General features: G+C 40.2%; 1 protein-coding gene across 1 annotated transcript; it reads left to right on the top strand.

The window, feature by feature from the left end:
• Window positions 1–21,319: 21,319 nt before the first annotated feature.
• LOC111566116 (polyubiquitin-B) lies at window positions 21,320–24,168 on the top strand. Its single transcript, XM_023266528.3, has 2 exons — window positions 21,320–21,462; window positions 23,086–24,168. The coding sequence occupies exon 2, from the start codon at window positions 23,093–23,095 to the stop codon at window positions 23,780–23,782; it is 690 nt and encodes a 229-aa protein (XP_023122296.1). The 5' UTR covers window positions 21,320–21,462; window positions 23,086–23,092; the 3' UTR covers window positions 23,783–24,168.
• The last annotated feature ends 801 nt before the right edge of the window (window positions 24,169–24,969 follow it).

Raw genomic sequence — 24,969 nt, 5'->3', positions numbered from 1 at the left:
GGCTTTACTACATGGAGTTTCCATGCGTGGGTTTTCTCCAGGTTCTCCAGCTTTCTCCCACAGTCCAAAAACATGCTGATGTTAATTGGTAATTCTAAATTGTTCGTAGGTGTGAATGCGAGTGTGATTGTTTGTCTCTATGTGTAGCCCTGCGATGGACTGGTGACCTGTCCAGGGTGTCCCCTGCCTTTACCCTAAGTCAGCTGGGATAGACTCCAGCCCCCCGTGACCCCAATAAGGATTAAGCGGTGTATAGATGATGGATGGATGAATGTTTTTTCTATTTGCTTACATGTGGACATTATTATTCCTGGTTCCTGGCTTGGAATCAGCCTTTTTGAGAGGAGACTACATACCACAAAGCATGACTGGTCTGCATATAGTAAAGGCAGGGTCTATGTTACCCTAGTTGGCCTAATTGCATTGCTATTTTTCTTCTCACTCCTTAACATTTCGCTTCTGTTGATTTTCTATTGTTGAAAGGGAACACCTCACTATTAAAATTATATAATTCTTCTAGGAAGAAAAAACCTGATTTATTATTATTACTATTAAAACAATCGACCTGGTAAATTCAAGAGGAAGTGGATTCATGGTGTCTTCAGGCATTAATCAGGTTAGGTCATGTGAGTGGGTGGCTGTAGTAACTGCAGTGTCGGGGTAAAACTACAATAATTCTTAATGGTCTGAATTAGCTGATCATATAACCTGAATAAAATCCTGACAGCACACTGTAAAAATAAATGTTTCGTAATCAGTTTTGGTAATTTGATTTTATTCAAATACATTACAATCAAGTGTAATGGACATTTTTGTTCATCTAATGGTCAGAAATAACAAGAAAATGCAGCGATTTCTGTCACATGAAGTAACACTGACTTACTCAAACAGATCATGCTTGTCCCATTCTGAACAGAAAAGGTATGAATTCCATTTCTCAAATTTTGTTTAAAGATGCTGAGATTGTGGTCTCTTGTGTCCCACTCCTCAGATTGGGAACATCATAGCAAAAAAACTGTGAGTTAAGAAAACATGCACAGAGTGAACTTTACTTCTCAGACAGGTGAGCTGTAACACATGGAGTCCCAGTTTATCAGCCGAAGGTAAATCATAGTTATTATGATTGTTGAGTCCTGAGCTTCATCACAGCTGTTAGGATATATTATTTTACTGTTAGTAAAGTAGTAGTTCAATTTTTTATCAAACAAAGAAAGAATTTTTACTGTTTAGGGAATTATAAGTAAATTGAGCTGTTAATTACTTGAACACTTAAACTGCTTTGAATTAAGATTATATGTTTAATCTGCATTGCTATGTACACAAAATGTAGTTTTTAAATGAGGATTTAATGTTTTAAGGGGAAAAAGCTATCCAAACCTACCTGGCCCCATGTGAAAAAGTAACTGCCCTTCTTGCTAAATTATGAATTAACTGTAATTGATCACATTTTTTGGAAAGCCAGTTCAATTTCACTGACCACACCCAAGCCTGATTACTTCCAGACCTATTCAATCAAGAAATCATTGAAATAGAACCTGCCTGACAAAATGAAGTCGGCCAAAAGATCTCAAAAAGCTGCAACAAAATGCTGCAATGCAAAGAAATTCAGGAACAGAAGAGAAATAAAGTAATTGACATCTATCAGTCTGAAAAGGGAAAAGCCATTTCTAAAGCTTTAGGGCTCCAGCAAACCACGGTAAGAGCCATTATCCTCAAATGGCGAAAACATGGAACAGTGGTGAAATTTTCCAGGAGTGGCCGTCTGACCATGGTTACCCCAACAGCACAGCAATGACTCATCCTGGAGATCACAAAGGAACCCAGGACAACATCTCAAGAACTGCAGGCCTCCCTTGTCTCAGTTAAGGTCAGTGTTCATGATTCAACAATAAGGAAGAGACTGGGCAAAAATGGCATCCATGGCAGAGTTCCAAGGCCAAAACCACTGCTGACCAAAAACAACATAAAGGCTTGTCTTACTTTTGCAAACAAACATCTGAATGATCCCAAAGACGTTTGGGAGAATCTATGGACTGATGAGACCAAAGTTGAACTTTTTGGAAGGTGTGTGTCTCATTACATCTGGTGTAAAAGTAGCACAGCATTTCAGAAAAAGAACATCATAGCAACAGTCAAACATGGTGGTGGTGGTGTGATGGTCTGGGGCTGCTTTGCTGCTTCAGGACCTGGACGACTTGCTGTGATTGATGGAACCATGAATTCTGCTCTCTACCAGAAAATCTTGAAGGAGAATGTTTGGCTATCAGTTCGTAGCCTCAAACTGAAGCACATTTGGGTTCTGCAGCAGGACAACGATCCAAAACACACCAGCAAGTTGACTTCTGAATGGTTAAAAAAAGAACAAAATGAAGGTTTTGGAGTGGCCTAGTCCACACTTTAATCTGATTGAAATGCTGTGGTATGACCTTAAAAAGGCCGTTCATGTTCGAAAACTGTCCAGTGTTGCTGAATTATTCTGCAAAGGAGAGTGGGCCAAAATAACTCCACAGAGATATGAAAGATTCATTACCAGTTTTAGAAAACTCTTGATTTTAGTTGTTGCTGCTGAGGGTGGTGACCAGTTATTAGGTTTAGGGGGCAATTACCTTTTCACACAGGGCCAAGTAGCTTTGAATAGTTTTTTTTTCCCTTAATGAATAAAATCCTCATTTAAAAACTGCATTTTGTATTTACTTGGGTTATCTTTGTCTGATATTTAGATTTGTTTGACGATCTTAAACATTAAAGTCAGGAAAATATGAAAAAAATAAGAATTTGAGAAGAGGGAAAATACTTTTTCATGGTTCTCTACATCACCTGATGTATTGTCTAATCTCATGTGAATGACAGATATCATGAGTGCACATGAGCTCTCTCCATCACTCCATCACTGCGGATGGAATATGGATGTGAATGACGCTGTGAGGAACGGAAAAATGTGACCTCCCAATATGTCTGAATGATAGAATGCTGTTACTATAACAGATTGATAAAGCGGTAATGTTACATATTCCATGTCTGTATTGAGCTTTTGATGCTCAAATATCCTGGGGGAGGACGGCAGACCACATTCTGTGCCGCCTCCAAATATTCAAACTAAATCTCCGCCCACAGCTTTTATGAAAAGTTTCTTTGAAGTCTGACCTCCTACTTTCTACGCCGCTGCAGATTTTAGGCTGGAATTCTGTCTGATGAGCAACTTTTCTCTGGACTACTGCAAATTTACACTGACAGCTGGGAGGCAGATACTGCCCTGCAGCATTCCACTACCTACAGCCCATTTTAACGTCCTAATGATTCCTTCTGTTGCCACCCTAAATGCTAATAGGAGGATAACACTTCATGCCACGATAGCAATTTCCACAGGCCTTCCTGCTGCGTTTAATTCAGCTGCTGAGAAGCTTTTAACCGCATGCTTGATGATATTAGACACTCTGAGGAAACTGAGTGCTACCCACACAAGTTTAATGAACCAAACGGCATTCACAGAACCAGAAATACATTACATTAATGTGCATTTAAGGCATTTAGCCGGTGCTATTATCCAGAGAGAGTCATAATGAGTGCAGCAACACAAGAAGATCATTAATATTAGAAGCAGCTAACAGCATGGGTTACAGCAGAGGCCGTGCATGCAGCACTGATACACAGAGGAAGGTGGAACTTATACCATAGATTCTATTTGGTTTCCCTCTTTTCCACTAATATACACCATGTCTCTGTCCTAAGTTAGTTATTAGGTGCTTTTAAAGTTACAGGAATTGTATTTATCCAGGAGGTAATGTGTAGGAACTTACTCAGCATGCTGTGATTTTTACTCTGCCAAGGAATGCGGCAGAGTTATGTGACGATCGACATTGGTTTGTCTGTCTGTCTGTAGGATTTGGATGAAATGTTCAAGGACGGTCAGAAATAACACAATGACCAAGTGATTAGATTTTGGCAGTGATGCGGCTTTTAGTCTGGATCCACAGATTTGTTCAAGATTTCTGTATCATTGCGAGATAGCAATAAAGTCCAGACTTTGTTGTCCAGTTTTAATAGAAGACAACATTCAGAGACAATTTAAGACGGCTTTGAAACAACACTGAACTAATTTATTTGTTTGTTGTAGAAACAACAAGAAAAGCACTCAGAGAGTGCAGTATTTGGCCAAGGCTGCTCAGTAAGTAAACTTTATTTCTGTAGCACTCTTCACAGAAAAGATTCACAAAATGCTTCACAATAGAATGCAAAATGACAGTAATATAAAACAACACATAAATACACATGACAACATGATACTAAAATGCAGTCACCGACCATTCAGTCAGCCGAAAGCTTGTCTAAATAGTAGTGTTTTCAGCTGACTTTTAAAAGAGTCGACTGAATCAGCCAGATGCAAGGACCGCGGTAAAGCATTCCACAAACAAGGAGCAACAAACTGGAATGCCAAATCACCTCTAGTTTTGTAGCGAGTTTTTGGTACCGTCAAAAACTTCTGTTCAGAAGATCTGAGTGACTGACGAGAAGTGTGTGGAATTAAAAGATTACAAATGTATTATGGAGCGTGTCTATGTAATGCTCTAAAAGTAATGACTCAGTCGTTGTATCATTTCCAACAGGTGAAACCTTTTTTAAAATCTGTGGTCCACAGCGGTCGATTTGTAGTAGGATCACAATCATGTCATTGTCAGCAGGCAGCTGACCACTCCAGGTGTCACAATTTCAAGCCAAAATCTGTCTTTTTGTTCAGCATAATTTTTTTCTACAACCAACTTTGAGCTTAAAGATTTTGGCATATATCATTGTACTGTTCTCTCTACGTGTTATATACAGCTTGTATGTCAACGCAGTTAAACAGCCAGCCAAACTCGGTTTTCACGAGCCAGGAAGCGAGCGCCTTGCTCCTTTATTAACGTGTCATGGACGACAGGTGAAAACTTGTGAGTGAAACTGCAAATGTACAGACAGAGAAAAGGAAAGGGTACTTTTAGCTTGGTTATAAAGCTGTCACATTGATACAAACTGCTAGCAAAGTGCTACCAACAACCATTAAACATCAGACTAATGAATGAATGCTATGCTAACATGCTACGTAACTTATCACAACGCCATTGATACGCTGATGTGCTCATTCACATGCTAACATAGTCGGACATTAGCTTAACACATTTCTGAGATCAAACGGACTAAACCACAGTAAATGCTTCTCTATAAATAAACAACAGCCAAATTAAGTATTTTATAGTAATCCTCAACACTAAACAATAAGAAAAAACTTACAGCCATTGCTTTCGCGGGTGTAGGAAAAAACGTAACAGGAGGAACGCTATCACCATGTATCTGCTTCTCTCTGCGTGTGTACAAGTGAGCGTCTCTCTCCCATAATGCAAAGCACATCCTTTTTAACATTTCACAATAAAACACTGATGAAATCATTTTAACTTGCTTTTTAAACTGTATATTATTTAATCATAAATGAACTGTTATCTGCGGGCAGAACAATCATCTTTCAGTGGAAAAACTGCCCCAGTTAAATGTCTGTGCCATAAAATCATAGGAACAATCATTGGTACCCTGGATGTGTTCTCTGTTTTCTGATAATTTAGAGGAGAAAACTTTAAAAGGTGCATTTTGGGTCCTATCACCATGTGGGATAGATGGTTGGACAAAACAAGTTTTAGTAAATGAAAGGTCCCATTTTTACCTATGTTTTGACTTAAGATTGTGACACCTGAATATTTCGTGTGTCTGTTGTACTTATGAAGTTATGAGGGTTCCGAAATAATCGAAAACACGTGCCTACAACTCTGAATAAATGTTTGAAAGTCAAATTTTCCATGGCTTTATTACACTGACTAAAGTGACTGTACAAAGTGAATCAAGTGATTCTGAGGAGGTCAGATGGGAGGTCTTGACTGATTTTTGACATCTTGGTTTATGACTGTAAGATGCTGATGTTGGATGATGGTGGTGAACATGCCAGAGTGTGTGGGCTGTTGTAAATTAATGTGCATCAATAATTCCTCCAGGGATAAATAATATAAATAAACAGATACAAAAATAAAATATTAATTTATTCATTCATTCATTCATTCAGTGCTGCAGAAATACAAGAATCCTGCTCCGAGTGCAGTTCCATCCAGAAAGGCATGAAAGCAGTCGCATCCTAAATCTGACCTGACAGACTACTAGATGCAACACAAACATATACACACTGAAACACAGAAAATCTCAGCATGTAGGGGAGTAAAAATAAAGGAAAACGAGGCAGACAAGCAGCAAAACACAGACTGAAACAGAAAACAATAATGGAAATGCCAAAGACAAGGCAAAGACATGAAGAGGATGACAGACTGTAAAGAAATCAACAAAAGTAAGATACAATCAAAAATAAGTAAAGCAACATTTTGAATCTCTGAGAAAAGGTAGGGTAGAACAACTTCTATGGACACGCTACACAAACAGTGAGATTAGTAGGAATGCAGTCAGCTGGCCAAGTGTTGGAGATCAGATCAAAGACTGAACCTGCAAAGAAAATGAAATCAATCAAAGCATGACTAAACAGCTACTGTCAGCTGTAATTCTCATGGAAGATCTCAGGAGGACAGGATCAGCTGATGGAAGGGAAAAGTATAAGAGGAGGCTGTCGAGCATGTTCGTTCTTTGAGATAGAAGACAGTTAAAGTTGTTTATTCTGACATCTCAAGTAGCTTGATATTAAGGACCATTACTGTTCAGAGGACTATAGTTAACAAAGTGTTAATCTGAAGGCATCTTCTTAGTAATGGATGAAACTCACAGTGTACAGAGTGTATTTATGAAAATGTGCTCCAATCTCATTGGTCAAAAACTGAGGGAGAAGAACCACGCTTATCTCAGATCTCTCTTGTTGGTGCACAGGCCTGTCCATAGCCTCTTGTACACAATCCCTCCAATCAGATGGTTCCAGATCCTGCAAGACAGTCCCTCCCTATTGTGATTGATGTGTTTCTTATAATTAACAAAGTGTATTGTACCTTCAACATCAACTGCTGACTTCCGCCACCTTCATATAAGATTGTCACAGTTAGTAGTGATGCGCCATCTCTAGTTCAGTCATGATTATTTATCAGTTCTTAACACAGTAGCTTTTGTTCTCACTTGATGTTCTTATTATCTGGAGTGGCCTTCAGCACTAAGTGTGTGTGTGTGTGTGTGTGTGTGTGTGTGTGTGTGTGTGTGCGTGCGTATGTGTGTGTGTGTGTGTGTGTGTGTGTGTGTGAGAGAGAGAGCGTGGTGTGTGTGTGTGTGTGTGTGTGTGTGTGTGTGTGTGTGTGTGTGTGTGTGTGTGTGTGTGCGTGTGTGCGTGCGTGTTGGTACGTGAGTCAGCCATACATGTTGGTGCGTAACGAGCGTAGGCAGCTGCATTTTGCCCTCACTTGACCTATCTCCTTTAACCTTTGATTTACCCCAACTCACCTAGTGTGGGATAATGTTCCTATCGACACAGGTCAACACAACTCCTTTTTTATTAGCACTTAAGCAATGTGTAAATCAGTATTGAGCCATCAGTATGTTCAACAGGAATGTTAAAAACAACAGCAGCATGTTCAACAGGAATATTAGAAACGGATTCTTACATCAGCCTCATATAGAGATATGTAGATTAATTTTAAGCAAGTAGTATGTTTAACAAGAATATTGAAGAATAAAGCAAGTAGTAAGATTAGCAAGAATATTAAAGAATAACAAATAGTATGTTTAACAAGAATACTAAAGAGTAACAAACCCTAACAAGAAAAGCACTCAGAGAGTGCAGTACTCCGCCAAGGCTGCTCGGTTGACATATCATTTCCGATGAATGAAATCTTTCATAAAAAATGACCTTGTACTGAGCATAGGCATGTGTTATGCATGTGCACGTTATGTACTAACACTGAATTGCATGTAAAGTACTCTTATAAAGGTCTGTTGATCAGTTTATCAATTCTGGCAAGCCTTTGTTTTGCTAGTGTTAAAATAACTGTTCCCTCCAGGCTTTTATTTTCAAGGCGTATTTTTAATGCTACAGGCTTTTATTTTGTAACCTTTCCAGCAGCACAGGAAGTGTTTGTCTAAAAAGCGGTTTCTTGACTAGACGAAGAAGCTGCCAAAAAGTCCGAAAATTCACGTGAAGATGAAAGAAAACGGTTCCACACTGTTGCTGTCTAGCAAAGGATATGTATAAACTTCGAAGCACCTAGCTGGAATGGGAACAAGCTCTTACAGTGAAGAACCCCACGTTTCTCTTCAGCACTGTAGCCAGGCTGACAAAGAGTCAGAGCTCTGTTGAAACTTGTATTCCTTTAGCTTTGAGCAGTAACAACTTCATGAGCTTCTTTACAAATAAAATTATTACGATTAGAGAAAAAATTAATCTGGCCCTTCCTGCAAATGTCACAGACGTATCATCGAGTACAGATACTTTAGAATTGGCTGTAAGACCAGATGGATATTTAGAATTTTTCACTCCCATACATCTCTCTGAACTAATTTCAATAGTTTCTACATCCAAACCATCGACATGTCTTTTAGATCCTATCCCAACTAGACTGTTCAAGGAGGCTTTACCTTTAATTAATTCCTCAATGTTAGAGCTGATTAATCTCTCTCTAGTAACAGGCTATGTACCACAGGCTTTTAAGGTTGCTGTAATCAAACCTTTACTTAAAAAGCCCACTCTAGATCCAGATGTTTTAGCCAACTATAGACCAATTTCCAACCTCCCATTTCTCTCTAAAATTCTGGAAAGAACAGTTGCAAATCAATTATATGAACATTTACAAAGGAATAGCCTGTTTGAAGAGTTTCAGTCAGGCTTCAGAGTGCATCATAGCACAGAAACAGCTCTGGTGAAAGTTACTAATGACCTTCTCATAGCGTCAGATAATGGACTGGTCTCTATACTTATTTTATTGGACCTTAGTGCAGCATTCGATACAATCGACCACAAACTTTTATTACAGCGACTAGAACATTCTATTGGCATTAAAGGGACAGCACTGGACTGGTTTAAATCCTACTTATCAGACAGGTTCCAGTTTGTGCATGTCAACAATGACTCTTCTGAGCATACTAGGGTTAATCATGGAGTTCCTCAGGGTTCTGTCTTAGGACCAATACTGTTCACATTATACATGCTTCCCTTAGGCAACATTATTAGGAAGCACTGTATTAATTTCCATTGTTATGCTGACGACACTCAATTGTATTTATCTATGAAGCCAAATGAAACTAATCAGCTAGCTAGACTGCAAGATTGTCTTAAGGACATAAAGACCTGGATGACCTATAATTTCTTACTACTAAATTCAGACAAGACTGAAGTCATTGTATTTGGCCCCAAACATCTTAGAGAATTGCTTTCAAAGCATATAGTTACTCTGGATGGCATTACATTGGCCTCCAGTACTACTGTGAGGAACCTCGGTGTTATCTTTGACCAGGACATGTCCTTTAACTCGCACATAAAACAAATCTGTAGGACTTCCTTTTTCCACCTGAGAAATATTGTGAAAATCAGGAACATCCTGTCTCAGAGTGATGCAGAAAAACTAGTCCATGCATTTGTTACTTCTAGGCTTGACTACTGTAATTCCTTATTATCAGGTTGTCCCAATAGCTCTCTGAAACATCTACAGCTGATCCAAAACGCTGCAGCCAGAGTACTGACGGGAGTTAGCAAGAGAGATCATATTTCTCCTATATTGGTTTCTCTTCATTGGCTCCCTGTTAAATCTAGAATAGAATTCAAAATCCTTCTTCTGACATATAAAGCTCTTAACAACCAATCTCCATCATATCTTAAAGACCTGATAGTACCATATTACCCTAGCAGAACTCTTCGCTCTCAGACTGCAGGCTTACTTGTTGTTCCTAGAATCTCTAAAAGTAGAATGGGAGGCAGAGCCTTCAGTTATCAGGCACCTCTCCTGTGGAACCAGCTCCCAGTTTGGGTTCGGGAGGCGGACACCCTCTCTATTTTTAAGACCAGGCTTAAAACCTTCCTTTTCGACAAAGCTTATAGTTAGGGCTGACTGGGTGACCCTGACGGGGTGAGCTGGTGTTTTCATTTGCACAACTGACTTCCCCTCTTGACGTCCCTTTAGTTTGCCCCTAGTTATGCTGCTATAGGCCTAGGCTGCTGGGGAACCTCTCTTGATGCACTGAGCCCTTCTCTAACTACCTATGTATTTACTATATATACCATTATTGCATTACATTCACTCTGTTTCTTTCTGTGTCCATTCTCCGAGTGTCCCTGGTCCCAGAGCTGGATGCTGGATGCTTCAGATGTGTGGCTGTGTTTTATGGTCCTTGTGTCCCACCCCCCACCTCTCTATCTCTACCCCTCTATCTGTATCCCTCTATCTCTACCTCTACCCCTCTATCTCTACCTCTCTACCTCTTCTGTCCCTCTCAACCCGCCCGGCCAGCAGGCAGATGGGTCCCCCCACATTAGAGCCGGGTTCTGCTCGAGGTTTTTTTCCCTGTTAAAAGGGTGTTTTCCTTGCCACTGTCGCCTTTTGGCTTGCTCTGGGGGTCAGGCATATGGGTTCTGTAAAGCTTCTCGAGACAATTTGACTGTAATTGGCGCTATATAAATAAAATTGAATTGAATTAAATAAATAAATCATATATTATAAAAAGACAGCATCTGAACAGGCTCCATGGTCTGCCTGTGGAGAGTTCCCCAGCCAATATGAATCTCCCCTTGAACAAAAGGCTGGTGGTCATTTTATATGCTTTGGACAAGAAGGTCAAGTATGAGGTCACAACAAATGGTTTCAGCTAAAAGACCAAAATAGCAAGCAGAGGGCCCCGTCAATCTTTCTCCTAGACACACAAGAGCCCCTAAGAGCAATGTCAATCAATATCTTGGACATAGGAATCCTTATAAGGGTACCTTCTAAAAGGAGAACACATTCCATTGTGATAGACCACACATTCCAGATTCCATATGATAAGTAACACATCAGACACTACACAGATAACAGACTGAAAGAAGACAAAGTCGACCGGCAAGCGTCGGGAACGCAGACCCACGTCTGCGAGACAAACCCACAGAGGCAAAGCAGCAGCATATCCTACGTTTGTGACCCAGTGTAGCCAGCACACAGCTCCAGACAAAGAGCGGCCACGCCAATCAGTAAAATTTGTCCACCACGAGCGAACGGGGAGCAACCGGCAGCCACGGTAACAGCCTAAAATGACAAGCTGTTACACACATGCAACATAAACACATTATGGGATAGCAGGCAAAGGGAACCTACCAGTAACGGCCCGCGAGCGGCTCACGGCTCGAACTGGACATACAGCAGCCGGCGAGCGGCTCAGCTCTCTGGCTATGGATGCCCAACAGTTGCTCTATAAAAATAAACGGCTATTTTATAGTACAAATACTATATATATATATATATATATATATATATATATATATATATATATATATATATATATATATATATATATATATATACTACAAATGAACACAGCCTTAAATGAACAATGCAAACAATGCAGCAACTGCTACCATACCTATTGGCAACGGTAAACAGGAAGCAAGGCTAACAGGAAGTGGGGTGTGCCCCTGACGTCACAGCAAGAGAACGGTGAGTAACCCTTGCCCAGCTTTATAGTGTGTCCTCCTGCCGTGATTGGTCAAAGCAAGTCACTGTCATTATGTCACAGGAGCATAAAGCTTGTTTTATGCTTGCCGCATCCACGAGGTCCGTGCGGCTCCTGCGGAAAAATTACGTCATTTTCGCGCCCACGCCCCCTCGAGCGGCCTTTCTGTGCGGAAAATTTCCGCTCCGCGCACCTCCACATTTTTCTAAAGCTTGTTTTATGCTTACCACGTCCGCGAGGTCCGTGCGGAAAAATTACGTCATTTTCGCACCCACGCCCCCTCGCGCGGCCTTTCCGTGCGGAAAATTTCCGCTCCGCGCACCTCCACATTTTTCTAAACAACGTGGACGGAGCCACGCGGAAAAACATGGCGGAGGGCCAGGACCTACTCGTAGCTGAAGTCTAGAAATACTTAAACGATTCATCACACAGAGATCACCGTGGTAACCGGGTTATGAACTATTCATGGTGTGAAATTAAAACTAACTGCTGAAATGCTTTTATTCGGTAAAATGCCATGTTTTAAGTGTATAAATGCACACATGTTCTCTCGCGCGGATTTCCGTGCAGCTGATTTCCACGCGGCTCGTTCGTGCGGAAAGTATATTCCAGCCTTAACACAGCCAACCCAAAGAGGATGCCGCACTCATTCTGCTACAATCAGAATGAATATAATGAAGAGTATGGTGTAGACCGGCTCTATATGAGAACTGCCCAGAGATGCTCGATGATTCTGTGCTACATTAATGAAGATGACCTGAATTGATCAGAAGGCTTTGTAAAAACAGGGGAGATTTGTGCTGAGAATTATGAGCATTTTTAAAATGTGATTTAGTGTCAGAAGCAGAGCCAGGAGCCAGTAGTAATGAGGGGATTGCTCCTGTCAGTAAAGGAACAGGTGAGCTGTTGTAACAGAGTGAATTCGCAAGCATTAGTTCCAATATAACCACTTTCTTTGCCCAAACGATAGTAGTGAACTGTTTTATTTTTTAATCATTAAAAGTAAGATAGTAAATACACAAAGCCCACAACTGAAAGGGAATAGAATGGACATAAGATGAAATAAGCTTGCATATTTTGCCATTGAAAATATCTAAATTGGTTAAGTGAAAATGTGTGTACAGATTTTTTATTTTTTTTAATTATGATACGGGTGCAGGCGAGTCTAGGGAAACTGGAGGAAGTGTGAAAGGGAGAGCAGAGTCTACTCAGGGACTGATTCCAGAGGCAACAGCTCAGCAGCAGAATCCTGAACCACAAGTTATGAATGAGACAGATGAAGATGAATTGGTTGATAGTTTTGATTACTTTGCTCGCCCTCTGTCACAGGATATACATACATACATTCTGATGTTGTAAAGAATATTGTTGGAGATTTGCCCTTTAACTGATGTTCTCATATTTGTGCAATTTAAGTTGTGATGGAACTTTTTGCTTGCAGTGGAAAAAGAGATGACAGTGTTATTTGACTCAAGCAAGCATAAGTTATGGCAACTGGACTAACCTCGTGTGAGTCGAAAACGTTTCACCTCTCATCCAAGAGGCTTCTTCAGTTCTGAAAGCCTGGTGGGGAGTACCAGATATTTATCCACCAGGAGGGTGGTGGCAAAAACAAGTGGACAAAGACCCGAAACCAACAGACTCGTTAGGTGTTAATGTGAGTCGTTAGCCTTTGATGGGCGGTCGTTACCCCTCCCAGCCCTCTAGGAGGGTGGTTGGGGGTCACCTGACTGCAAGTGGGACAGATGGCTGCACCTCCTTGGGAGGGCGTTGTAAGTGGGAGACAAGTGGTGTCTGAGGCCCCCTCCTCTGTTCAAAGATGGCCGTTCTAGTTTGACATGAATGGCTTCTTTTACCCCTCTCTCAAACCATCTGTCCTCTCTGGCTAGAATGCGCACCTTGTGGTCATCAAAGGAGTGCCCCTTCTCCTTGAGGTGGAGGTGGACTGCTGAGTCCTGGCCTGTGGTCGTGGCCCTCCTGTGTTGTGCCATGCGCTTGTGTAATGGCTGCTTAGTCTCTCCAATGTACAGGTCAGAGCATTCCTCATTGCACTGCACTGCGTACACCACATTGCTCTGTTTCTCCCTTGGAATTTTGTCCTTGGGATGGACCAGCTTTTGCCTCAGAGTGTTGCTGGGCTTGAAGTGTACTGGGATCTGGTGGGTGTTAAAGATCCTCCTGAGTTTCTCTGAAATTCCTGCCACATAGGGGATGACAATGTTGTTTCTCTTTTTGTGGTCCTCGTCTTTCTTATCCTCCCTGCGCTTTTTTGCTGTTTTGATAAAAGCCCAGTTTGGATAGCCACAAGTTTGAAGAGCAGAGTGAATATGTTTGTGTTCCCTTCTTTTTCCATCCGCTTCTGATGGGATGTTCTGTGCTCTGTGCTTTAAGGTACGGATCACCCCCAACTTGTGTTCTAGTGGGTGGTGTGAATCAAACAGGAGGTACTGGTCTGTGTGAGTGGGTTTTCTGTAGACCTCAATGTTGAGTTCCCCATTGGTTTCAATGCGTACCACGCAATCTAGAAACGCCAGACAGTTGTCTTGGACATCCTCTCTTGTGAACTTGATGTTTTTATCCACCGAGTTGAGGTGTTCTGTGAAAGGTTCGACCTCACCCTTCCTGATGGTGACCCATGTGTCATCCACATATCTGAACCAGTGCCTCGGGGAGTGGCCACTGAATGTTCTCAGTGCCACAATCTCCATTTCTTCCATGTACAGGTTAGCTACAATGGGGGATACAGGGGATCCCATGGCACAGCTGTGTTTTTGCCTGTAGAAACCATTGTTGTACTGGAAATAAGTGGTGCTGAGGCAAAGGTTAAGGAGGTCACACACCTGTTCGGGGGAGAGGTTGGTCCTCTCAGACAGAGAGTTGTCAAGCAACAGTTTTCTCTTTACTGTCTGTATTGCATCTCCAGTGGGAATGCAAGTAAAAAGCGAAGTCACGTCATATGAAACCATAGTTTCCTCAGGGTCTAAGCTGATTTTTCTGACCTTGTTTGTAAAGTCCATCGAGTTCCTTATGTGGTGGGGGGTGTCCCCCACCAATGGGGAAAGGATGGTGGCAAGATACTTAGCAATGTTGTATGTCACAGAGTTGATGCTGCTTACAATTGGTCTCAGAGGGGCGCCCTCTTTGTGAATTTTTGGCAGCCCGTATATGCAAGGGATAGCATCGCCTGGATAGAGTTTGTAGTACAGGGCCCGGTCGATGATCTGACCTTTCTCCAGTTTTTGCAGGCAGTTAACCACTTTGAGTTTGTAGGTGTTGGTGGGGTCTCGTTTTAGGGTCTCATAAGTTGCTGAGTCACATAGGAGGCTGCTGACCTTTGAGTGATAGTCAGGCTTTCAGAACTGAAGAAGCCTCTTGGATGAGAGGTGAAACGTTTTCGACTCACACGAGGTTAGTCCAGTTGCCATAACTTATGCTTGCTTGAGACTTATCATGACCTGGATGACTGAGAACATCCACAGATTCAGTGTTATTTGAAAATACAACACTTTCTATTTTATGTTTTACATGTAACATTAAATATTTTTAATTATTCTTTTATTTCATTTTTAAGGTTTGGATATCTGTGAACACTTATTTGAACAGAATATAGATTCTGATATTGTTGTAAAGAATAATGTTGAAATAAATCCACATTGTGACGCAACCCTTACCTGCACTGAATTGGAAATATTTTAGAAAAATACACTGAATTACAAGACTTTACCCAACAGCGCGCTATTGTAGACTTAACATGTAAGGTTATAATTACATGATTTTAATAATAATAGGTCGTGATCTAAAGTGGCCCGGTCTGAGGCATGAAACGCCAGGGCTGACAATGAGTCGCACTCTGGCCCTGAGCTGGAGAAAAATGGCAGTATGGTCCCATGTCCACTGCCGTGTGAAGCCGGTCTATATAGCAGCTGATGGATGGGCTGCAAGTGTGAGGCTCTAGCAGCTGCACCTAATCTGCTGATCAGAAGCTGCAGAGAGCCTCACAGACCGGAGACACCCAGTGGAGCGGGTGACCAGAAGGGGGCGGGGCTAGGTTAGGCCCATAACACAAATAGAACAGAATTGTGCTGTTTAGAGTTTCTGTTTTAAAGTATATTACTGTCAGTATTTTGGTTATTTTACTGTTTGTACTGTAATCTTCATAAACAATTTATTACTGTGAAATGGATATCAGAGAATGTGATGATATAAAGTGATAATATTGCTAAAAGGTAATGATATAAAAATGTCACATCTCAAAATGAAAATCCGTGGAAATAGCATAGCATAGATGTGGATCAGACAAGAAATGACTTTTCAACATTAAGCTTTTATTAAAGCCAGTTTTGCATCAAACACATTTCAATAACTGACTTATTTAAACTCTTTAAATTTTAGTAACATACAATCCATTCTTCGTGTAAACAGGTTGTCATACTGCATGTCCTAGTCCTGGTACCCTGAGTTTGGTTTCCATTTTTTCTGAACTACATACAGAAGACACCTATATATATCATTGAAATATTTAACTACTGCATTGAACACATTCAGCAGCTAACAAACTTCAAGTAATTCAAGTCTTGTAAAATTCAATCTATAAAAAAATAATAATGTTAAACAGATTGTCAACAATCTGTATAAAGATTGCATATCACATTTTAGGTACCCTGCCTTCAGAATCAGTCTTCCATAGCATGACCATATGAAATAAGCACCAAGTCAAGGCACAAACGTGAAACTTCCGAACTGAGACATCCAGACTGAAGTATATTTAACTGAACCAGACGCAATACTGAGACTTGTTACCTTAAAATGACAACATGAACATCTGGTTGCAGACTGGGCTTTTCCTATGTGAAAGTGAGGTCCTGTGTGGAGATGTGTTGTAGGTTTACATATTAAAAGTCCATGAGTCTTTTTATGGGGATCCACAGTTGGTGCCTTTTTCTGGAGCACCTTCCCCAACTTATTGGACATCACCTTCCCCTAGCTGGCCTTTGTTCCCCTCTCAGGATTGATACCAACAAAAGACCTACAATGAAATGAAAAAGAAAGAATATATTAGGTGTGGTAGGCAAAGATCCCTTGAACTTCATATGGAACCCCATCACATTCATCAAAGAAAAGAAACAGGAAACTCCAATTATTAAGCAAAACGGAGGCTTCCACTTAACTAAGAGCTATTCAGTACACATTTAAATAAGTTTTTTGCAGCTGTTTGCATAACAAGCAAATTTACCTTTCCTAAGTGGAGAGAAAAGCAAGAGGACACATCCTACAAACTTTTTTTAAACTTGAAATAGCCCAACTACAAATGGTCAAATGCAGCCAAGTACCATGGGGAGATTCGATAACAGATCAGTGGAGCATCATGTCTTACACTGCATATTTGATCAGAATTTACATGAAAGAGATAGCTAACTTAACCTAGCTGGATTTCGTTGCTAAGAAACACATTTCCTTGGCCTGGTTTGAAAGAAAGACTCAAAGTTTTGTCCACTCTGCAGCCAAAGCAGAGTATGCTAGCTAGCTAACAGTGTGGGGAAACATTAGCATTCATGCTAGCAACTCGTAGCTAAGACCAAGCGGTAACTAACTTGGTTATATTTATGTTGTATTGTCAAAAAATAAAACAGAATAAAAAGTAAGGATGACTTTGATAAGATCACAGTTGCCTTATTAAGTGAACCACTGCAGCAGGATGGCTCAGCTGCAGGTGCTCTGCGCAGGAGAGTTAATATTTTGTTCTTCAAAAACATAGGAATTTACAGTATTCGGCTATATTTACAAAAAATGGTATATTATTGTACAAAATATGCTGTGTTTTTACAGCAATGTATTACAGTGCAGTGTTCGTGCGTGTGTATGATGCTTCATGCTGGGCTTCGTTCAGAAGGAGCGGCAGGTTTTTTGATTAATACAGCTGTAGAGGTGGTTTTGTGTTGGATAATCTGTTGCTGCAAGTAAAGCAAGGAAAGAATGCTGCCAAAAAAAATTGCTGACCATTATTCTGCCAAGGAAGGCAGTGATGTGACGATCGGTGTTGGTTTGTCTGTCTGTCTGTCTGTCTGTCTGTCTGTCTCTGTCTGTCTGTTCGCAACATTACTCAAAAATGAAAACGGATCTCGATGACATTTTCAGGGAAGGTCAGAAATGACACAACGACGGGGTGAACTGGCCATCTGGCATACCGGGCACTGTGCCGGTGGACCGTTACCTAGCAGGGTCTGGTCGAATCAACTAGCCCCGAAAATGGATAATGGATGGTGCTGGAGTGTCAGGCCGCCGCGGTGAGCACGGAAGCCTGGGTGGAGCCGTCGCGGGTGCAGTTCTTGGTGGTAGTAGCAAAATAGCGAAAAATATGTGCACCACTATCAGTGAACTTGCATTCGATGTGCATCTGTGCCACCAGTGACCTGACATAAATGAGAACCACATAGTTTACCTGAACACTAATGCTGTAAGATGACTTTCTTTAAATAGTCGCCCTCATGTTCCCGTAAGGCAGCAGTAATAGCTACATGGGTGCATCAACAGCACCTGAAACCCTGGAGAATCCTATCAGATGTATATATCAGAATTCACAAGCAAATAATCATGATAGGGAATAATAATATAGTGAAATATTAATGCAGACTATGTGCAATTTTTTTCCTCAATAATTCCTTTTCTTCTATGTGGTCGAATGGCCAAAACTCTGAATTGGAATCGGTTACCATGGCGAACTAGCAGGTTAAACAAGAGCCACCTTCATGATACTGAAAACTCTGACTTGCGGCTCAACATATCTTATCTGGCTTTGTAGTGCAGCCCTCTGGTTTGGATCTTCTTTTTTTGGGCATCTCTGTGGTCGTGTAATCATTTTGAGTCTTTTTGTCAGGGTTTAGTAGCTGCGTAACTTCAAACTGAGGTTGAGGACTGTGCTTGTAGGCCCATCATGTCATCCAAGCTGTCGTGTGCATTTGTTGCACTTGGAACATATTATTATATAAAACATGACTCCAGAAAACATTCAATTAAAGCTGACATTCAGAATATAGTTAATTTTCTCTTGGGCATAGGTTTAAAAACTCTGACAGAAGAGCAGACACTGACAATGTTTATTTAGTTAATGACAATCAGAAATGAAACTGTTCGAAAGATGAGGCATTCAATCACGTGTAGTCATCTGCTGAAACCTAATAATGTGCAGCTAGTCATTATTTTACAGACACTGTTATTGCCTAATGACAGAAAAGTAATGAAGTGTTAATCTAAAATCAGTGGGTTTCCTCTTGAAAATATATCAACATTATGTCAGTTTATGAAAAATGACTCAGGGGATCATACTTATTTAATAATCAAATCAACATGTTTTTACTTCCTATGGTTCTGAAAATGACGCTGCTCTTAGACAAAGAAAGAAACTGTAATAACAGACTCGAAGACACAGACGGCATCATATTTTCTCACCTCTTAATGGATTTAAAGAATCAGTGATTATGAAGTTTGGGATCACCCAGAAAATTTCATGTTTTCCATGAAAACTCACACTTTTATTCATGTGCTACCATAATTGCACAAGGGTTTTCTAATCATCGATTAGCCTTTCCACACCATTAGCTAACACAAAGTAGCATTAGAACACAGGAGTGATGGTTGCTGGAAATGGACCTCTGTACTGCTATGTAGATAATCCATTAAAAACAAGAAAACACTCAGAGAATGCAGTACTCTGCCAAGGCTGCACAGTCACCGTATGATTTCTGATGTATGGTCTTGACTTATCGGGACAGATGGAAGTCTCGATAGGTCCACAGCAGTGGATTTGTAGTAGGATCACAACCATGTGATTGTCAGCATGCAGCTGACGTAGTGTTCACTTGTGGTTACAGCGACGCTGTGCCACTATCTCGCAGTGATAAAGAAATCTTTTACGTGGATCCAGACTATGAGCCGCAACAATGCCAAAATCTAATCAGGTGGTCCTTGTGTTATTTCTGACCTTCCCTGAAAATTTCATCCAAATCTGTTAATCCATTTTTGAGTAAAGTTGCACAAAGACAGACGTACACGTTACTTGGTGGAGTAATCAGCCGTTTCCAGTGAGAATAGTCATTTACCACATTAACAATATCTAGACTGTATTTCAGATTAATTTAATGTTATTTTCATTGAAAAAAATGCTTGTCTTTCAAAAATAAGGACATTCCTAAGTGACCCCAAACTTTTGAACAGTAATGTAGGTTGTTATAATTCATCCTGATGCAAACATAAATATGTAAACCACATTGAATAACAAGTCATTCAATATTTGTTGGAATATTTCACCAAATATTGTTGAAATATTTAACTCAAAACCATAAAGAGAACATATTCGTCCTCTCAAACTGCTTTCACTGCTGAATAAGGGATGTACTACTGCTACTTTCTGGTCCTTTAAAATCTCTTTCTGTGTTTTTGTGCTCATTTTGCTTTTTCATGGTGTTTTTCTGGTTATTTTTAGCCTTTTTATAGTTGCTAATTTATTAGTTATGATTGGTATGCTCCACTTTCTGCTAGATTTTTTTTTTTTGAACGGTTGCTCTCTTTCGTGGTCATTGTGAGTGTTGTAATGGTCCTTTTGTATGTTTGTGGTCATTTTACCATTTTGTAGCAATCTGCTTATGGTCAGTTCTTTCTTTTGGTGGAGTTTGCATCACTGTCTGGTCCTTGATGTCTCCTTTTTCATGTTTTTGTTTTCATTTTTTGTTGGACTTTCTGGTCATTTAGAGATTATTTGGGGTGGTTTCTCTGACTTTGTGGCTGATTTGCAAATCTCTCTAGTGCCACTTAATTTTTTGTGGTTGTTTATCCCTCTTCATTTTGATTTCTGATTTTTTTTTTTTTTTTTTTTTTTTGTTCCTCTCTCTTCCAAGAGCACTGCTGGATGTCGGCGGTAGCAGCAGCGCTCCAGTATCATTATATGTTTTAGTCATACTGTTATATTTGGAATCCATTGTACAGCTAATGTGTTCAAAACTGTATGGGGTGTAATGTGCTGCAAAAGACATCACAATAATTGTAGGTACGAATGAAACAAAGAGGAAAAAAGAAACAAAGAGGAAAAGGGATAAATTTGTCATTTGTACTGTATTTCAGGTGTGTCATAATGAGAGCACAATTTTTCTTACAAACAGATTGCTTCTCTCATCCAAGAGCACTGCTGGATGTAGGATGCACCAGGAGTTACTGTCCTCTATCCCTAAAGGCTGTTTTTTGTCTGTTTTTGTGTTTATTTTGCTTTTTTGTTGGTCTTTTTCTGGTCATTCTGGATCTCTCATTGCTGTTTTTCAGAGTCTCTATGAATATTTTCTGGCTGTTTTCAACAGTTTTGCATCTGCTTTTGTTTAATTTTCACCTCTTCTTAGTCAGTTCTTTTTCTGTCTGTTGTTTGCATATTTTTCCGGTCCCACTGGTGTCTCTTTTTACCTCAGTTTGTGTTTGTTTTGCGTTTCTTGTTTGAGTCTTTCTGGTAATTTTGAGTCTTGTAGTTTCTCATCTCTGCCACTCTGTTGGAAAATGCATAAATATTAATATTAACGAATTAATAACGTTAATATAATTTTTTTTTTTTTTTTTTTTTACACGTCAAGTCCTACTTCGTTTTGTATGTGTATTTTAATGAATACCTGGATTGTTTGTGTTGTTTGTAGGGAACTATATCATGTAGTTCTAGCGGGTAGAGCAGCGGAAGGATACAGGCTTACAGTCGGCTTACAGTCTATAAATACCGCTCCGCTGCTCCTCTTCATATATCCAAACACTTTCCGAACCCAGATAGAGCCGAGTGGCCAACGCTGGTGACACAATTTGCTTGTAAGTTTTTGTTTATTTTAGGTTCTTTAAAATTGTAGTGGCCATGTCTATGCCACATTGGTTGCATGTGATGTTATTTGCGATAAAGCTATGTAAATTTAGCTGATTGAATCGGTAGCTACGACAGCTGTTGTTGCTAACGAGGCTAATCTTGGCCTAGGCCGACACGGCTAGCCAGGGCGGAAGCTAGCCCAAAAGAAAACGTCGCTCAACCGCGGCCGTTATGAGAAATTAGCTTTTTGTTCACTCGGGGAAATTTGTAGAGACCAAAACACCAACCTTCAAATAGGTCAAATATATTTTGGCTACATTTGTGACCCGTTCATCATCGGATATTTCTACCGGTTCCTGTTTATCCTAGCATCGTTAGCTATTAGCTTTGCTCGTTAGCTAGTTTACCGGCCTGACCGTTTCACAGCCGTTTATCAGAATGACTGAGCAGGTTTTCTGCTTTCACGCGTCTGTTCCAGTAAACTGATCAAAGTGTGGCTGTTGTGTAGACACAAAGCGTCGAGCTGAAACCGGTGTCTGTAGTTGAGTTAAACTGCAGCGTCAGCTAGTGGTTAGCTTAGCCACGTATTCAAAATATTGACTTTGCGCAACGGTAAACAATATTTTCGACTGCTTGCTCATAGAGGCAACTTTGGATTGTTGTGTTCTCTGTTCTTTGTAAAATCTAAAAAGTATTACGAGATGACACATGTTGTGAATTGACACTATATAAATAAAATTGAGATTTAATGGTTAATTTTGACAAATCAAGCAATAACAAAAAAATATGTTAATAAGGGTTTACTAGGACCTTTCTGATCAGTCATTCATGGCCCAGGAGCAGCATTAAATGTTAATAACTTTAATGTCAACATGGTGTATAACCTAAATCAGAGTTTTGTTATTTGAATTGTTTGACATTTTAGTTTTGAAATTAATTGATAAGCCATACTATCCTATCAGATGTAATTGGCTACTCTTTGTCTTTGAGGATATTGCTGATTCATCACACAAGAAATGTAAAATATTAGTAACTGAGAATTAATCAATATTTAGTTAAAATTCTCAGTTGCAGCCCTGATGTATGCGGGACTCCTTACTGAAAGGTGCTTTCAGGCTAGTTGAAGTGGTGGTTGTTTGTTGAATAATGAATACTGCAGGTTCTAACAGTTTGTAAATCAGCACCTCAGTTTAGTTAAGGGAGGATCCCTGTAGATTTCAAACTCTTACAATGGCTGCTAGTCACAGTAGTTCCAGTGCTCGGTGACTCATACATTATTAGTTCATCTAACTGCTTATCGGTTCTCAGCCACTTGTCTGCTTCCAGCCAAGGCTCAAGTGTTTAAGACAAGATGGAGTTTACTGGGATAGCATTCCTTTTACAGAGTGGTTGATGTACCCAACACACTTTTCTTGCAAAAATCACACGTCTCTGGTTTAAAAACTATCAGCATTTGAAATAATGTCCTCTATTCACACAAGTGCGTAAACTTATTGTTGAAGAGGTTGCAGACGAGCTATTAAAACAATAATTGAACATGTACATCCCAAATCTGAATGCCATTTTAAAATTTGGACCAATAGACTTGAAGTTAAAACACTTTGCATAATTAATATATTTTCTGTCGACAGTGTCAAGATGCAGATCTTTGTGAAGACCCTGACTGGTAAAACAATCACCCTGGAGGTGGAGCCCAGCGACACCATTGAGAATGTGAAAGCAAAGATCCAGGACAAAGAAGGCATCCCCCCTGACCAGCAGAGGCTGATCTTTGCTGGTAAGCAGCTGGAAGATGGTCGCACCCTCTCTGACTACAACATCCAGAAAGAGTCCACCCTCCACCTGGTGCTGCGTCTGAGAGGAGGCATGCAGATCTTTGTGAAGACCCTCACTGGCAAGACCATCACCCTGGAGGTGGAGCCCAGTGACACCATTGAGAATGTCAAGGCCAAAATCCAGGATAAAGAGGGCATCCCTCCTGACCAGCAGAGGCTGATCTTTGCTGGAAAACAGCTAGAAGATGGCCGCACCCTGTCTGACTACAACATCCAGAAGGAGTCCACCCTCCACCTGGTGCTGCGTCTGAGGGGAGGTATGCAGATCTTTGTGAAGACCCTCACTGGCAAGACCATCACCCTGGAGGTGGAACCCAGCGACACCATCGAGAATGTGAAAGCAAAGATCCAGGATAAAGAGGGCATCCCTCCTGACCAGCAGAGGCTGATCTTTGCTGGTAAGCAGCTGGAAGATGGTCGCACCCTCTCCGACTACAACATCCAGAAAGAGTCCACCCTCCACCTGGTGCTGCGTCTCCGTGGAGGAAACTAAGCAACTTCGGCTTCTCAGTGTGACCACCATTTAACCCAGAGCTTACAGCCCGTCACCCATTCCTTTAATTTTTTTTTTTTTTTTTTTTTTTTTTAAGCAATTCAATAAAGTTGAGCATTGCTGAATTTTACTTCCAGTGTACTTCCCTTTGAATTTTTGCTGCTTTTGCTGATATTTGTGTTCAGTAACAGAAAACACACAAACATGTTGTAGATATATGTTTGTGCTTAAAGTGCTAAAAGTTCTGTCAGTTTTTTTTTTTTTTAATTTTAAAAACATCAGTCTGTTGAGGCCTGAAATTCTTTGTTTTTATTATGATGAAAGCTGAGCAAGGAAGTGTTGCTGTTGCAGGTGTTAAAAGCAAATAAAATGGCTTCTCACTGTCAGCTAGTTGAGAATGTTTTTTATACCTGAGCAGAACCTGCAAGCTGTTGAATGAAAAATTTGTTCTAATGTTTGTCAAAATTAGATTGTTTTGTGCTGCAAATACAAGGAAATTGCATCACAATGAAATGTCACTATTTTAACTAAAATATTAGTTAATGATAATTTAATTGTTAAATGTGTCTAACATGTGCTCCACTGCAACAAGTGCTCATATTAGTTATGCTTTAAAGAAATACAAATATTAAAATTGCTTAACATTAATGGTGACACAAACTAACTTGGTGTGTCTTAAATTTTGCAGTGACTAGCTAATGATTATTAAACTGAGTAGATGGATTGTTTATAAATTATGAAATGCTAAATCTCACTTTTCAAGAAATATATTTGTTACAACCATTACTTCAAAAATCAGTGTTTACCGTGATCAGCAATGGAGGAATGTAACTACTAGCCACATTTACCAAAGTACAGCTTTTATGTACAGAGTATTTTCATGTCAGGCTACTTTCTACTTCACTATATTTAGGAGGCAAAATTTGTACTTTGTGCTCCACTACATTTATTTTAAAGCTTAAGGTGTTTTGCAGATTCCAATTTTAAGAAAATACACACTGATGTTCAAAAGTTTGGGGTCACCCAGGCAATTTCATGTTTTCCATGAAAACTCACACTTTAATTCATGTGCTAACATAATTGCACAAGGGTTTTCTAATCATCAATTAGCCTTTTAACACCATTAGCTAACACAATGTAGCATTACAAAACAGGACTGATGCTTGCTGGAAAAGTTCCTCCGTACC

This window comes from Amphiprion ocellaris, chromosome 17 (assembly GCF_022539595.1).
Source record: "Amphiprion ocellaris isolate individual 3 ecotype Okinawa chromosome 17, ASM2253959v1, whole genome shotgun sequence".
Taxonomy (NCBI): Eukaryota; Metazoa; Chordata; class Actinopteri; family Pomacentridae; genus Amphiprion; species Amphiprion ocellaris.
The sequence above is the reverse complement of the archived record's forward strand: the minus strand, read 5'-3'. Positions and strand labels throughout refer to the sequence as shown.